This window comes from Phoenix dactylifera, chromosome 3, assembly GCF_009389715.1.
Source record: "Phoenix dactylifera cultivar Barhee BC4 chromosome 3, palm_55x_up_171113_PBpolish2nd_filt_p, whole genome shotgun sequence".
Classification (NCBI taxonomy): domain Eukaryota; kingdom Viridiplantae; phylum Streptophyta; class Magnoliopsida; order Arecales; family Arecaceae; genus Phoenix; species Phoenix dactylifera.
The window spans coordinates 599956-613054 of NC_052394.1; the positions used below are offsets into that span (position 1 = coordinate 599956).

Sequence of the window (13099 nt, forward strand, 5' to 3'; positions counted from 1 at the left end):
CAGTTAAACTTATTTTATTTTATCATTTATTTTCTCACTATCTTACTAAATAACAACATAATTTTTTTTTTAATTCAGGCCTAAATTTGAGCCCCATTGTAGGCTTTGTTCGGGCTTGGGCTCGTGTTAGGCGCAAACTGGGCCAATAACATACTCGAGCTTGGCTCAAAAAATAAATGAGCTTTACATTTAAGCTCAAATCTGGTCTAAACTCTTTCGAGTCAATGAGTTAGCCCGACCTGACCCAATGGATTTTGGGCTGGCCTGAGCTCATTTCCAACCCTAATGGCACACCCAAACCAAATGGTAATTATGAAGATAAACCCGATTCATATAGTCATATATTAGGTTGTGTTTGGCCTCCTTGTCACTATTCTTTTTAAAAAGAATTTGAAAACATTAAATTTATATTTATTTTTTTAAATTAATGACAATAGAAAATATATTTGATTTGCTATTTTTTAAATTTTTTTACAATAAAGGCCGACAACATGGCTGATGATGATAAAGAGGGAGAGGGGATGGGGTCGGCATCATGGTTGAAGATGAGAGAGCTCTATGTCGGGTGAAGAGGTATAGTTGGGCGAAAGAGAGGGCTGAGAGTGGTTGGGCGAAAGAGACAAGCCGAGAGTGAGATTGGATGGAAGAAAAGAAAATAGAAGGTGAAAAATAAAAATATATTTTTATAACTAAAAATATTTTTTTACTTTTATTTTTCTAGCAATAATAAAATTATTAAAAAATAAAAATAAAAATAGAATAACTATTTTTTTGCTGTGGATTCCATATTTTTTTTATAAAAAAGAATCAAACTGGCCCTAATCAGCATCTTGGAAGAAGTGGTAGCCATCTCATCAACGCACCGGGAGCGGGGGCCGATTCGCAAAGCCACTGGCCTTTATTCTTTTGCCTCTTTATCTTTATGCCGAACCTCTCTCCCCCACATAAAAAAGACCTCCTCCGCTCAAAGATTAGATTGAATTTTCCTTCTTTCTTCTTTCTTTGTTCTGTCCGTGAGTAGTGGGCAATATTCGTTTCCTGATGCCTTTGCTTTCGAAGCCGCATTTCTGTCCATCTATAGATAACGAGGCTCCGAGGGCGACCACCGATACGGGCGGCGTTGAGGCTGGAGAAGGACCACGTCGCTTCCTCCTCCTCCTCCTCATTCCTCCCTACATTCACCACCGACAAAGAGACAACCACCAGTTTGCGGTTGAAGTGCGGGCGGAGAGGAGGAGTCGATGGCGACAGCAATGGAGGTCGGGGAGGAGAAGGCCCGGGTCGATGAGGGACCGGAGCTTGACGCGTCGGATGACACTGCTCACCAGATAAGCCACGGTATCTTTCTTCCTTCTTGTAATTCTTGATCTGTTATCAATATCCCGTAAGGCTGGCTGGTTTGATGACATAAATATGACAATTTTTATACTATTATTTTTATGAACTGGCGGCTGGAATCTTCTATTCCCTTTCCTTCTTTCAGAAAAGAAGACAAAATTAAAACATACACCAGTGGGAATGCTAATGCTCTAGAAATTGGAGGCATGCTGTTTGAACACAACCCCTCCTTTGGGTTGTATCTCTGGAGGAGATGTTCTTATTAAAGCACAATGCACTTTTCATCCTCTGCCTTCCTGGTTTCGATTGAATTTCTCCAGAGCTTCTATAATCTTACTTTGACTCTGCATTCTTTGTTTTCACTGAATTCCTCTGGAGTTTCTGTAATCTTACTATTTTGAAACACCACCTACGCAACATGACCCCCGTCTCAAATTTTACTGTAATCTCCTAAATTCTGAATAGGACAGTTTTTGGTTGACAACGATTCATGCAGGAATGAGAATTGGAAATGGCTCTTTGTGCTGCTGCGAACAATGCAATTTAGCAGTTTGAAGGCGTATGCGTACTGGCATGATATTTTGGAGTTGTAGCCAATGAAGTTTTGGCTCTTCACAGAATGCTAATACAAGTATCTTATTGATTTTTTAATTTTTTAATAAAATGGGTGGCTCTGCCGTCCCTTCATCAGAAAAAGATTCCTTCATCCTAAGTGATTCTTAAAGTTTCTCCTTGGCATCAAATTAAATAACTCAAAATGCTTCATGAATTCAAGGATCAGTGCTATGGTACACGCTAAAGCCAAATTTAGACATTCCTCTTTATTATGCAGGGTGCATAGGTATGTGTAGATCTCTCTCTCTCTCTGTGTGTGTTTATCTGTATATGTATGTGTAACACACACACAAACACACATTAAAGTTGCGGTCTATTACTTCATCTACATCATTATACATGTACATGTACATATGTATGTATATATCGTTAATGACTATGTACATATGCATGTATATAATGTTAATGACTACTGATTTCATATTCTATTAAACTCGAGAACAGCTCCAATAATCTATAATATGCTGGTTCCCATGACCGTGATGTGTATGACTGCATCAATCTACTGTATCTTACGATAACTTTATTCCCAGCGGCTGGTGTCATCTCATGATTGTACTTTAAAAGTTTTATTTCAAGTTCTATAGTTTTACTTTGGCTCTCCATTTGAAGTTGGTAATGATATACATCATATTTTTCTTATGTTCTTGTTTTCCAGATCACTGGCTTCAAGTTAGTTTCGTCCTCACAACAGGGGTGAACAGTTCTTATGTCTTGGGATATGCTGGATCAACTATGGTTCCTTTGGGCTGGGTAGTTGGTACAGTTGGTTTCATTTTGGCAGCTGCCATATCCTTGTATGCTAACACTCTCCTTGCCCGTCTTCACGAAGTTGGTGGTAAAAGAAGGATTAGATATAGAGATCTTGCTGGTTATATCTATGGTAAATTATGTCTTTAATGATCTGTATTATAATCTTTGTCGTGCAAGAGATTGGCTCGAAAGGTGTGCATAGTTTCAAAGGGACATAGTCAGCTCCATTCTTTCACACTTTTCTCCTGGATGAGATCTTTCATTTTTATGTAGCAAAAATTTTCTGACTTTAATGTTTCCTTCACTATAAAGTTGGACTGACTTTCTCAACCTTAAATTATTCTTTTCTTTGTTATGATCGTTGCAGGTAGAAAAATGTATGTTCTTACATGGGCCTTACAATACGTTAATCTGTTCATGATCAACACTGGATATATCATTTTGGCTGGGCAGGCATTGAAGGTAGGATAAATACTGGCCACAATCACCTTAATATTATTAGTTTTTAATCCTTTTCTGCTTCCTCTTATTTTCTCTTAGTGATACATCACATTCCTAACTAAGAAGCTACTGCTGAAAAAGAAGCTGTAGTGCTGTACTTTGGCTTCTCGTGTTTTCACAAGTTTTCTTGGTTACAATTGATGGTCACAGGCAATCTATTTCTTTAGGATAAAGCGATATGGTACATTCAGCGGAAAACAAGAGCTAGACATTTAGAGTAATTTTGAACTATTTGTATAAGTGTACTTTACGAAATATATTAAAGTTCTAAGAATTTTTTTGGTCCCTGTGACTCCAGGCATCATGGAAATTTTCTACCTCTGTAGTCATGTTTTTCACAATCATGATGAATTGAACTCCATTAATTACTTCATGTGACAAATAGCTATCTAAGAGTGCGAGAAATGGCTATAATAGGAGCACAGACTTACACTCTCATCCAGTTAGTTGGACTTGTTTCTAACTTATTTAGAAGTATCCACCCTAGCATAAGCATCTCTCAAAACACTATCAGATAGAATATCAACCACCAAGAACTTGGTGAAGTGATCTCATGAATTATTTATAGCTTTTGAGTTGATTCTATAACCAGTTTCAACAAGATTTTAACACCATGAACAACGTGATGTGACCAAATGAGTTACTGTATTTGATGATGATGCCAAATGTCTGCCTGATGGAAGTAGCATGAACTCATAAGATGCTTATTTTTGTCATCTTAAATCATTTGCATACTCTCAAATCAGCTTATGCAATATGAGCACCTAAGATACTCTTGATAAAGCGATTATGGCAAATGGGATAACAGTTATGTTGATGATCAACTCACTTCCAATCATTAGACTGAAGAATCAGGAAAACAGCCACTTATGCTCCTTAAATCCAAGTTTTGTTGCCTGCTGAAATTATAATTAACCTCTATTTTATTTTTGTGCAGGCTATATATGTTCTCTACAAGGATGATGATGCCTTGAAACTTCCCTACTGTATAGCAATTGCTGGCTTCGTATGTGCTCTGTTTGCCTTTGGGATACCTCACTTATCAGCTCTGAGGATTTGGCTGGGAGTTTCAACTTTTCTTGGTCTCATATTTATTATTGTGGCATTTGTTATGTCTCTTGTGAATGGTATTAAACCAGCTATCAAACTTGCCTTGAAATCCTGCCTGATCTTAAATTCTGGACTACCAATTGACATTCTCCTAAACAGTACCAGGACTCTAATTTTAGCATGAAAACAATTATTCATGCATTTAACACTGTGCATTTATTTGTACATATATCTTTGAGGGATTATTTATACATATATATTCAAACATTTTCTTGTCAAATTAGATAACTTCTCTTTTTTTTCTTTTCTGTCCCTATTAGTTTGTTGTTTATAATTATTTCAAGCTGCAGAACTGACACTAAGAAAAATAATACTGTGAATTTTACATGATTATTTTTTAATACAGGAATAAGTACTCCATCTCGGAATTACAACATTCCAGGGTCTCATGTTAGTAACATTTTCAGTACAGTTGGTGCTGTTGCAAGTCTTGTTTTTGCATTCAATACAGGAATGCTGCCAGAGATTCAGGTAGACTTGGCAAAATCCATCTTATGGCCATAACAGGAGTATCAGAAATTCAGTCTTCACATTCACTCAGTTGTAGAAACTCTTTGACTTTCTATTTTGCGTTTCACATTACAACCTTAAATTGCAAATGGGTCAACTCTTATTTATAATGATCTCCAGTAAGGGCGGGCTTTTTATTTTGCAGCCTCATGCTCTCTAAGAACTTAATGTGGCGAATGGAATGGACATGATGAAAATAGATAGCAAATATGTATACATATGCATATCTGAAAGCATGCCACTAGTTGTTGGATTCAAGCTCTTCTCATGGTCTATTTAGTTCTTATGTGTTTAAATAAATTAGTTTAATTTCCTTAGAGCCCCGAGATGTTAAAAATGTAGCTAGATGGTCAAGTATTGAGGCTAGCTATATGGTTAAACATTTGCATCTAACTCTTACACCATACTTATGTAAAGGCGAACTTCCTAAGAGGCTTAATGATAAGAGGTTGTAGTATTCAGTCTCTCTCTCTCTCTCTCACACACACACACACACACACACACACAGAGAGAGTATATGAAAGTAGAGCTAATATATGGCGCTCATGCAATAATCCAAATAAGGTCGCTCTTGACTAGATGACTAGGGATCTGACACTGATGATCTAAGCTTAGTGATTGCCAAACCAACCCGAACTAGGCGGTGGCAAACCGAACCGACACCAAATCAAAACAATTCAAATAGTCGGATCAGTTCAGTTATAAATCCATCTTGCCCTTGGATGGTTCGAGAGCTTAGAGGCTCTCTCTTCACTTTGCCGCCAGATGCCGCTTGATCCCTTTGTTCGACGTCTGCCTCCCTCTCTGTCTCTCTCTCCTTGCCATCCTTTCCTCTACTATACCTTGAGGCCGAGAAGAAGCCGAGGGTTTCTTGGTCGTACACAGGTACTTTTTAATTCATAGGCAAAAGAGAAAAAGAGTTTTGGGCGAAACCCTAGATCGTCGCCATCGGAAGGCTTGTCATCTTCACCTCCCTCCTTGTGGCCTGCCTGCCTTCGCTAGTAAGCCTCCCTTCCTCTCTCCCTCTCTCTCTCCCTCCCTCTCCCTCTCTTTCCTCCTTTACTCCCTCCCTCTCCCTCTCTCTCTCCCTCCCTCCCCCTCCCTCTCTCCCCCACTATCTATTCCTCTCGTAAACCTTGAAGTAAAGTAGAATTGGAGCGAAACCCTAGATCGCCGTCGCCAGAAGGCTCATCATCTTCACCTCCTTCCTCGTGGCCTACCTGTCTTCACCGGTATCCCTCATCTTTCTCTCTTTCTCCCTCCCTCCCTTCCCTTCTCTCTTCCTCTCTCTCCTTATTCCTCCCCTCCTCCCTCTTCCTGTGCCAGTACATCTCGAAACGGCATGGTATAGATCCATATCATACTGAACCAGTCGCTGGCAGATACCGACCCCGGTATCAATTCAGCAGATCTTGTCCGAGCTATTAGATGTGATCTACCATCTCTAAATTTCTTACTACTAAAAAGATTATATGATTTTGAGATCTATAGCTTATTCATCGTTTATGTATCCAGTAACCACAGGATGATCCCAATCTCTTTTTAGTAATAGATCTTTTTGATATGTCTCAGTCTCCATGGCAAGGAAGAGAAAATGCATCGAGTCCTTTATCAAGAAAGTGGACAAGCATGGTGGTCCCTATATCTCTGAGGGGTGTACCACTGTAGTAGTTTTCAAGTCTGCTTAAGAGAGCTCGGCTCAAAAGAAAAAGTCAAAAATGGATAGTTTAAATAAAACATACAATGCATATTTTTTAAATACTATATGCATAGTATGTTATAATTTTTGATAATAGTAAGCAATTTGGAGATAGTAGATTATATCCAATAGCTCAAATCATTAGTGTAGGGCTCCCTGAGCATCCAAATAGGACCGCCATTGTTTGGCTTGTTGTATGGGCGCCCGTATATTAGCTATATATGTGTAGTGTGTGTTAGGCAAGGATGCACTCAGGTGAATTTGGCTCCAAGTGCTTCCTAGTGAAAATCTACAATGGATCTTTCCAAATGAAAATTGACATAGTTAAACATGATCTATGGTGCATAAAATACATAAGAACAAAAAAATCACATAGTTTCAAGATCTTTTACCTGTGTATCAAATTGATGAAAACAAACAATTTTAATGGTATGATACCATGTCTTCATTTAATCTATAGTCTAAACGCATTCAGATTAGCTAAAATCTGGTCTATATATGTTTTAAAGTATTTAGATCGAGATCGGTTGTTTGGATTTGCAAATTATGTAGTGTATAACATACTTTGGCTCACTAGCTATATTACTACTATTCATTTTGTGCTTGTGCAAGATATCTCCAAACTAAATAATTTTTAGTCTCTAGGTATTACATCATAGATCGATGCTAATTTTTATTTTGAGTGGTGGATCATTGATTTCTATTAGAAAACATTTGGGATCAAGTGCGCTCGAGTGCATCCTAACACCTCTCTCTCTCTCTCTCTAAGCTTTATGTTTTGTACAATTTTGCTTTCCCTGAAGTGGCAAATATGTCAGTATTGCTTTTTTGGTCGAAAAGAATAAAAGTTTGTTCTTCTGAATCTTTTTTTCTTCTGTTTTTGAAACAAAATTAAGACATAAGATTTCAAACTGCACACTGGTAAGTTTTGTTTCCCACAAATTCTTAATGCCTTTGTTTTGGTTTATAGGCAACAATAAGACCTCCTGTCGTCAAGAACATGGAGAAAGCCCTTTGGCTTCAGTTCACTATTGGTGTCTTGCCATTGTATGCTGTTACTTTTACTGGATACTGGGCCTATGGCTCTTCAACATCAACGTATCTTCTCAACAGTGTGAAAGGCCCAACTTGGGTGAAGGCGGTGGCCAATATTGCAGCCTTCCTTCAGACTGTCATTGCTTTGCATGTATTTTCCCTGATCCTTTCCATCAGTTTTCTGGTTTCAGTTTCTGATAATTGAGGAAACAAATGAAAATCTACCAGTCAATTCAAGAAGATAGTAGACCAACTTGAAAATTATTGACTGCAGTTTATCAGTTTATAGGCTACTACTGCTGTCTATTCACTAAAATTCATCAGTCTTGCTGTCAACTATCTGGACTTCTATGTTCCAATCTTGTTGTCCTTGTATTATTGAATCCTGGAGACCGGATCTTTGCTGGTATTGTTATAGAAATTTAATTACGTGATTCTCGTCAATCTTTTTGTTGTCATCATGATAGAGACCAGTCATATTTTAATGCCACAAAAACAGTATTTAACATTCAAATAAAATAAAATATGTTTTCATATTATTTCATTGTTTTGTGTGTATAACTGACTCTCGGATAGCTATCATTTTATTAACACTTGTCCTTTATTTGTGGCAGATATTTGCAAGTCCAATGTATGAGTACTTGGATACAAAGTATGGGAGAGGAAAAGGGAGTGCTTTCTCCTTTGACAACATTTCATTTAGAGTCCTTGTAAGAGGAGGCTACCTTACTATAAACACGTTTGTGGCGGCTTTGCTACCATTCCTTGGAGACTTTATGACCCTGACAGGGGCCTTGAGTGTTTTCCCCCTTACATTTGTTCTGGCAAATCATATGTACTTGAAAGCAAGGAAGAACAAGTTGCCAGCATCCCAGAAGGCCTGGCATTGGTTGAATGTTGTCGGGTTCAGCTGCTTAGCATTGGCTGCTGCCATTGCAGGTCTGAAGCTTATTGTTGTCGACTCCAGAACCTATCGTCTTTTTGCTGATCTATAAAGATTTCTTGATAAATTTTCTGTAGCTTCATTCACCAAGTGGTTTTTTGCTGTCAGTGTGTTTGTATTTCTGAGCTTTTGAGTATAGGAGTGATGTAAGCTTTGTACGTTCTCGTGTCTGAGGACATGGGAAATTATAATAAACCACGTAATGGTTTGCAAGCTGATTAGTTACATATGTGGGTATGAGTTGCAAATAATCTGGTTCTGCTTTTTGTTTTTAGACTATAAATTGCTAAAGCTGATGAAGTGTTTTAGTTGTAGTTCCATGATCACACGTTTGGTTCAATTATATTGAATGAGATGATATTTGCTAATTTAGCTGGCAAATCTTACTTTAATTTTGCATTTCTTGCACCGACTAACTAACAGTTAGCTTACTTACCTCTACATGATTTATTTCGACTTATCCTTTTCCTTGCACCAGCACCAAAATTTTTGAAACACCCTAAGACAATCCATATGCTGTCGAAATAGTTGGAATATTCTATTTGGCTTGTAGCCAAGCAATAAAATGATGATTATTACAAACTCTAATGTTGTGTGAGGTTAGTGTGCCATCCAGATCATTCTTTTAATTCCATTTTGACATTCTTCATCTTCTAAGGTAGAAGGCATAATATCATGCATGTATAATGCTCATACAAGGAATTCTGTCAGTCAAGGCCTAGATATTCACCGCAATCTTTAAGTATGGCCACATTGTGTATTATCACCATCATTTAGAAATCTTAACCAAAAATTTCTTATACATCCACATAAAGAACAAAACCATTCAGAAAAGAGGTGGTGGGAATGATATCTGGCTGCATTGTTTGTCTTAATCCAATAATTCACGCTCTAGTTGAAAATTGCCAACATTCAGGAAAAAATTATTTCCTGTATGTATTATTCTTTTTCTTCTAAAAAAAAATAAAAATAAATCTGTACTCTGTATTTCTGAACATCTATGTCTCACTCTGTAAAGTCACTTCCTAAAACCCAAAATTGTCAGTGCCACAGATATCTACTTCGGCTGTTGTTTTTTGCACATGCACCCAGGAATAGGGTTTGCATAAAAGAACTCCTCTAACTTTGGATGCGGCCCTTCTTTTCTTTCGTATGGACCTCCAAGCCTATGAACATGATGCCTTTTCACCTCAAGTTCGAATTCCTTCCAAGATATTTTTCCTTCATCAAGCTGATCTATCAGTTTCACAAATCTTTGCCTGAATAGAAGTCAATAAAAGAAAGAAAAAAAATCAACTTTAGGTGATGAATGAGTTCTGGGAGCATTTAGATATACTTGGGTCTTGGGACTAGATTTTACCTGTCAGGACTGATGGTCTTGAGAAATCCCTCGAATTTTCTATGACCCTGCACTGCTTTGGCCATGTTACCAGCATGAGTGTACACGAAAACATCACCATTAAGGGCAACAATGTAGTCCAAAGCAGCAAGCCGGTTCGGATACTTGACGAAAGGCTTCAATTCGTCTTCTGTTGTCAAACTGCTGTGTGTATGAATATTTGGGTACTCTGCTTTTAAGGCATCCAAGCCACTGGCACCGTAAGTTGGTCCTGCAGCAATGTAGATGTTTGCGGTGGAAGGATAGCCCATAGCCTTCAAGAAAATAGCAGCTTCTCGTGGAGTCATCGGGCAACCCCCTTGTATCCGTTTCTGCGTACCATTAATCTCCTTTTCTTTCCAGTGCGCCACACTATAACGCATTGCACGCAGTTCTTCTGCCTCTTCTAATGTCAGGTTGTGGCTGCAGCCTGTAAATGACAGCATGTCCTTCTCGTACCTGCAATACGAAAGAAAGATAGCTGATGTGTTCGTGCATATATCTATATATATAAGTCTGTCAGCGAGTGCATTGCTCAAACAAAATTTACCGTAAATGAAGGGCGATATAGGGATCATCCCTTCCATTCCTTAGCCTGTCAACTATCAACTTCCCAAGTCTCTCAATTTCGTCTGTATATCTAAGTGCCTCGTAGTTTGCACGGCACCGAAGTTTCTGAATTGAAGGAGGAAGGCCGTTGTTCGCAAGCCTGGAATCTGAATGCGTAAACTTCAGCACCTTTTTCGCTTTCAACATCGACCTTAAAGCTTTGTAGTAAGAAACCTAAAGAATGGGGAGATCGGTTATCACAAGCAACTCGATGCAAAACAAAAGTACTCTTGCAACTCCATGCAGAACAAGATGCTCTAGTACGTACTTTAGACCATGAAACAGGTGGCTTCTCAAAGGGCTTGATTGCTGCATACGCTCGTGGGAGAGACTCGACAATTACAATATCATCTTTCAAGGTATCCATAAAATGCCTCATGTCGAATATGTCGCCGAATTCGCTGCAGAAATCAATTCAAATTTGCAAAAATCAAGTTAAAATAATAAAAATAATCTCTTGAATGTATGGACAAATTAACGATGCGAAAGCCTCAACACCTTTGATCTTTCCAGAAAGATTCATGGTCGAGAGAAGGAATTACTAGTGTTGCATTCATGATCCTTGCAATCGCAACCATATCGCTTATCTACGTGTAGAAATTTAGGAGATCAACTCAGACAGAATTGCTTCCATAACACAAGGAAAATACATAGGAAGACAGCGAAAGGGTGCGTACCCCCATCCTCATCTGGTTCAGTCCACCATTAGCGCGGAATAACAAGCAGCCTCCTGTAGCATCACCTATCCCTACGGTAAAAATGGTAAATGGTTAGCAATAGCCAAAGCAAGGATGTGCAGTCTTCAGCACGAAGACGAACTCACTGTAGCGGTTTTTGGGGCGCTTGATGCATCCACCGTAGTCTTCGCTATCCGGTTTAGTCCAGATATCAAGAATCTATGGAATATCAAATAAGGAGAGTGTTTTAGTCGTATAACAAAACAAATCAAGACGATTATTAGTTTCAAGAATCATGATCCCATATAAAAATACAAATTCTATAATGCAATTATTGCTTAGAATTTGCCGAGCTAAATATTAGCTTAACCTTCAAGCCCACCAAAAGTCTAGGTTCTTTTTGCAAAAGCTAATTGCTCTCCAGGTCATTAGCTAAAACCCTGTATCTTGCATCAGATTTCGAAAGTATCTTTTTAGATTCGAGTATGAAATGTATTAGAAAAAGACGCTAGGGAGGGGGGAAAGAAAACCCAATCGATCACGTGGAAAGACAGCTTCATTTAATAATTAATATGATAAGGGGAGAGAGATCGGTACGAGTACGACATTGGGAAATGAATAAAATAGTTACGAGCACAAGATTGGTGCCAATATTAGTATTTCAGTCCATTTACAAGAACAAATAATACATAGGTGTTTCCATACGCTTGCGTAAAATAAAATCAATAGTAAATAACAACAGGAACGTCTAAACAGAGGTGGGCAAAGGCGAGAGGAATTCTTTACACGGAAACAAACAAACACTCAACTCATTCATGAAAATAAATAATAAAAGTCTAATTATGATAAACATATATATCAATTTTCTTTTTTTTAAAAAAAAGAAGTCAATATTTCATAGAAGCCGCTCTTGGTGGCTAAAAAACCAGTTTCTTAGTTTTTTGTTTTATTGTTTTGCTACTAGTTTCTTTTAGTTAAAAAAGCCACGTGCACAAAGAGCAATCGATGGAACTAAGAAATCCCAACACACCAACAAATCGATCCAAAAGTAGATCATCAGAAACCATAGAACCATACACATAACACAACACGGGACGATAACCGAGCAATCCCATAGCAAGAACTTCAATTTGTTTCAGAAAATAATTAGAAAATCTTAAAGCTTTTTTTTATAAACAAACAAAAAGAAGAAGAAGAAGAAGAAGAAGAAGAAGAAAGAAGGAATGTATAACGTCAAACCAACAGAAGAGATTTCTTTATATATATATATATATAAAAATCTGGGAATACCGGATGGGCAGATTCTCTCCTGGGCTGTCCGGTCTGGTTCTCCAGCGTGACCCTCTCGGCTATCTTCTCACCGCCGGCAACATGGTGGACCACGCTCTGGCTCTCCGGGAGGTCGTCGATCCGGCGAGAGCTCGAAATCGTCCCGATCCCCATCAGAGAGACTACGAAGATCACCACGAGCAAAATTTTCTTCTCCCATGCCTTCCAATTCCAACTCCCCCATCTCCCACCGGTCTTGGATGGTCTGCGCGGAGGCGAGCGAGGATCCTCTTCGTCGAGGGACCTCTCCAGGTCTCCGCACTCCGCCAGCCTCCTCCGCGGGATAGATAGAGCCGTACCACCGGCGATAGTTTCCATGATATCCGACGATGATCCGAAGGAGAGATTGAGAAGTACCGTCCGACGCTTCCCTCTCTTCCTCTCCCTCTCCCTCGAGTCGTGTGGTTTTCGCTGCTTCCCTCTCTTTTTATACGTAAAGAGAGTACAGATAGATACGAGTCCCCTTAGGAAAGAAACAACTCCCCTAACTGCCGCGATGCTGAGATCGACTCCGACTTATACTCCAGATTCTGGAGATATTATCTACTATAATTATTCCAGCGGATCTAATTTGAATCGGATACGGACTTTAACTGTTAACC

General features: G+C 38.7%; 2 protein-coding genes across 3 annotated transcripts; one reads left to right on the forward strand and one right to left on the reverse strand.

Moving 5' to 3' along the window:
- The first annotated feature begins 879 nt into the window (after positions 1-879).
- On the forward strand, positions 880-8818 carry LOC103722636 (probable proline transporter 2). 2 transcript variants are annotated; one of them, XM_039124131.1, is made up of 7 exons: positions 891-1338; positions 2612-2836; positions 3074-3168; positions 4145-4334; positions 4664-4788; positions 7497-7712; positions 8176-8818. In XM_039124131.1, the coding sequence occupies exons 1-7, from the start codon at positions 1242-1244 to the stop codon at positions 8554-8556; spliced, it is 1329 nt and encodes a 442-aa protein (XP_038980059.1). In that variant the 5' UTR covers positions 891-1241; the 3' UTR covers positions 8557-8818. The 2 variants fall into 2 exon arrangements, with proteins under 2 accessions (XP_038980060.1, XP_038980059.1); XM_039124132.1 differs by lacking the exon at positions 7497-7712 and having other exon boundaries at positions 880-1338.
- A 479-nt stretch (positions 8819-9297) lies between these two features.
- LOC103723681 (O-fucosyltransferase 19-like) lies at positions 9298-13002 on the reverse strand. The gene is made up of 8 exons (XM_008814666.4): positions 12459-13002; positions 11315-11387; positions 11169-11239; positions 10990-11078; positions 10760-10892; positions 10433-10665; positions 9865-10341; positions 9298-9763 (listed from the first exon to the last, which is right to left on the reverse strand). The coding sequence occupies exons 1-8, from the start codon at positions 12813-12815 to the stop codon at positions 9562-9564; spliced, it is 1635 nt and encodes a 544-aa protein (XP_008812888.4). The 5' UTR covers positions 12816-13002; the 3' UTR covers positions 9298-9561.
- Between the last annotated feature and the right edge of the window lie 97 nt (positions 13003-13099).

Excerpts from the sequence above, each read along its gene's own strand:
- LOC103722636 (XM_039124131.1), top strand. The coding sequence starts at position 1,242 with ATGGCGACAGCAATGGAGGTCGGGGAGGAGAAGGCCCGGGTCGATGAG. Across the intron at positions 4,335-4,663 it reads TGTTATGTCTCTTGTGAATG|GAATAAGTACTCCATCTCGG; the intron begins GTATTAAACCAG and ends TTTTTAATACAG. Across the intron at positions 7,713-8,175 it reads AGACTGTCATTGCTTTGCAT|ATATTTGCAAGTCCAATGTA; the intron begins GTATTTTCCCTG and ends TATTTGTGGCAG.
- LOC103723681 (XM_008814666.4), bottom strand. The coding sequence starts at position 12,815 with ATGGAAACTATCGCCGGTGGTACGGCTCTATCTATCCCGCGGAGGAGG. Across the intron at positions 11,388-12,458 it reads GGAGAGAATCTGCCCATCCG|ATTCTTGATATCTGGACTAA; the intron begins GTATTCCCAGAT and ends GATATTCCATAG. Across the intron at positions 10,893-10,989 it reads TCTTTCTGGAAAGATCAAAG|CGAATTCGGCGACATATTCG; the intron begins GTGTTGAGGCTT and ends TGATTTCTGCAG.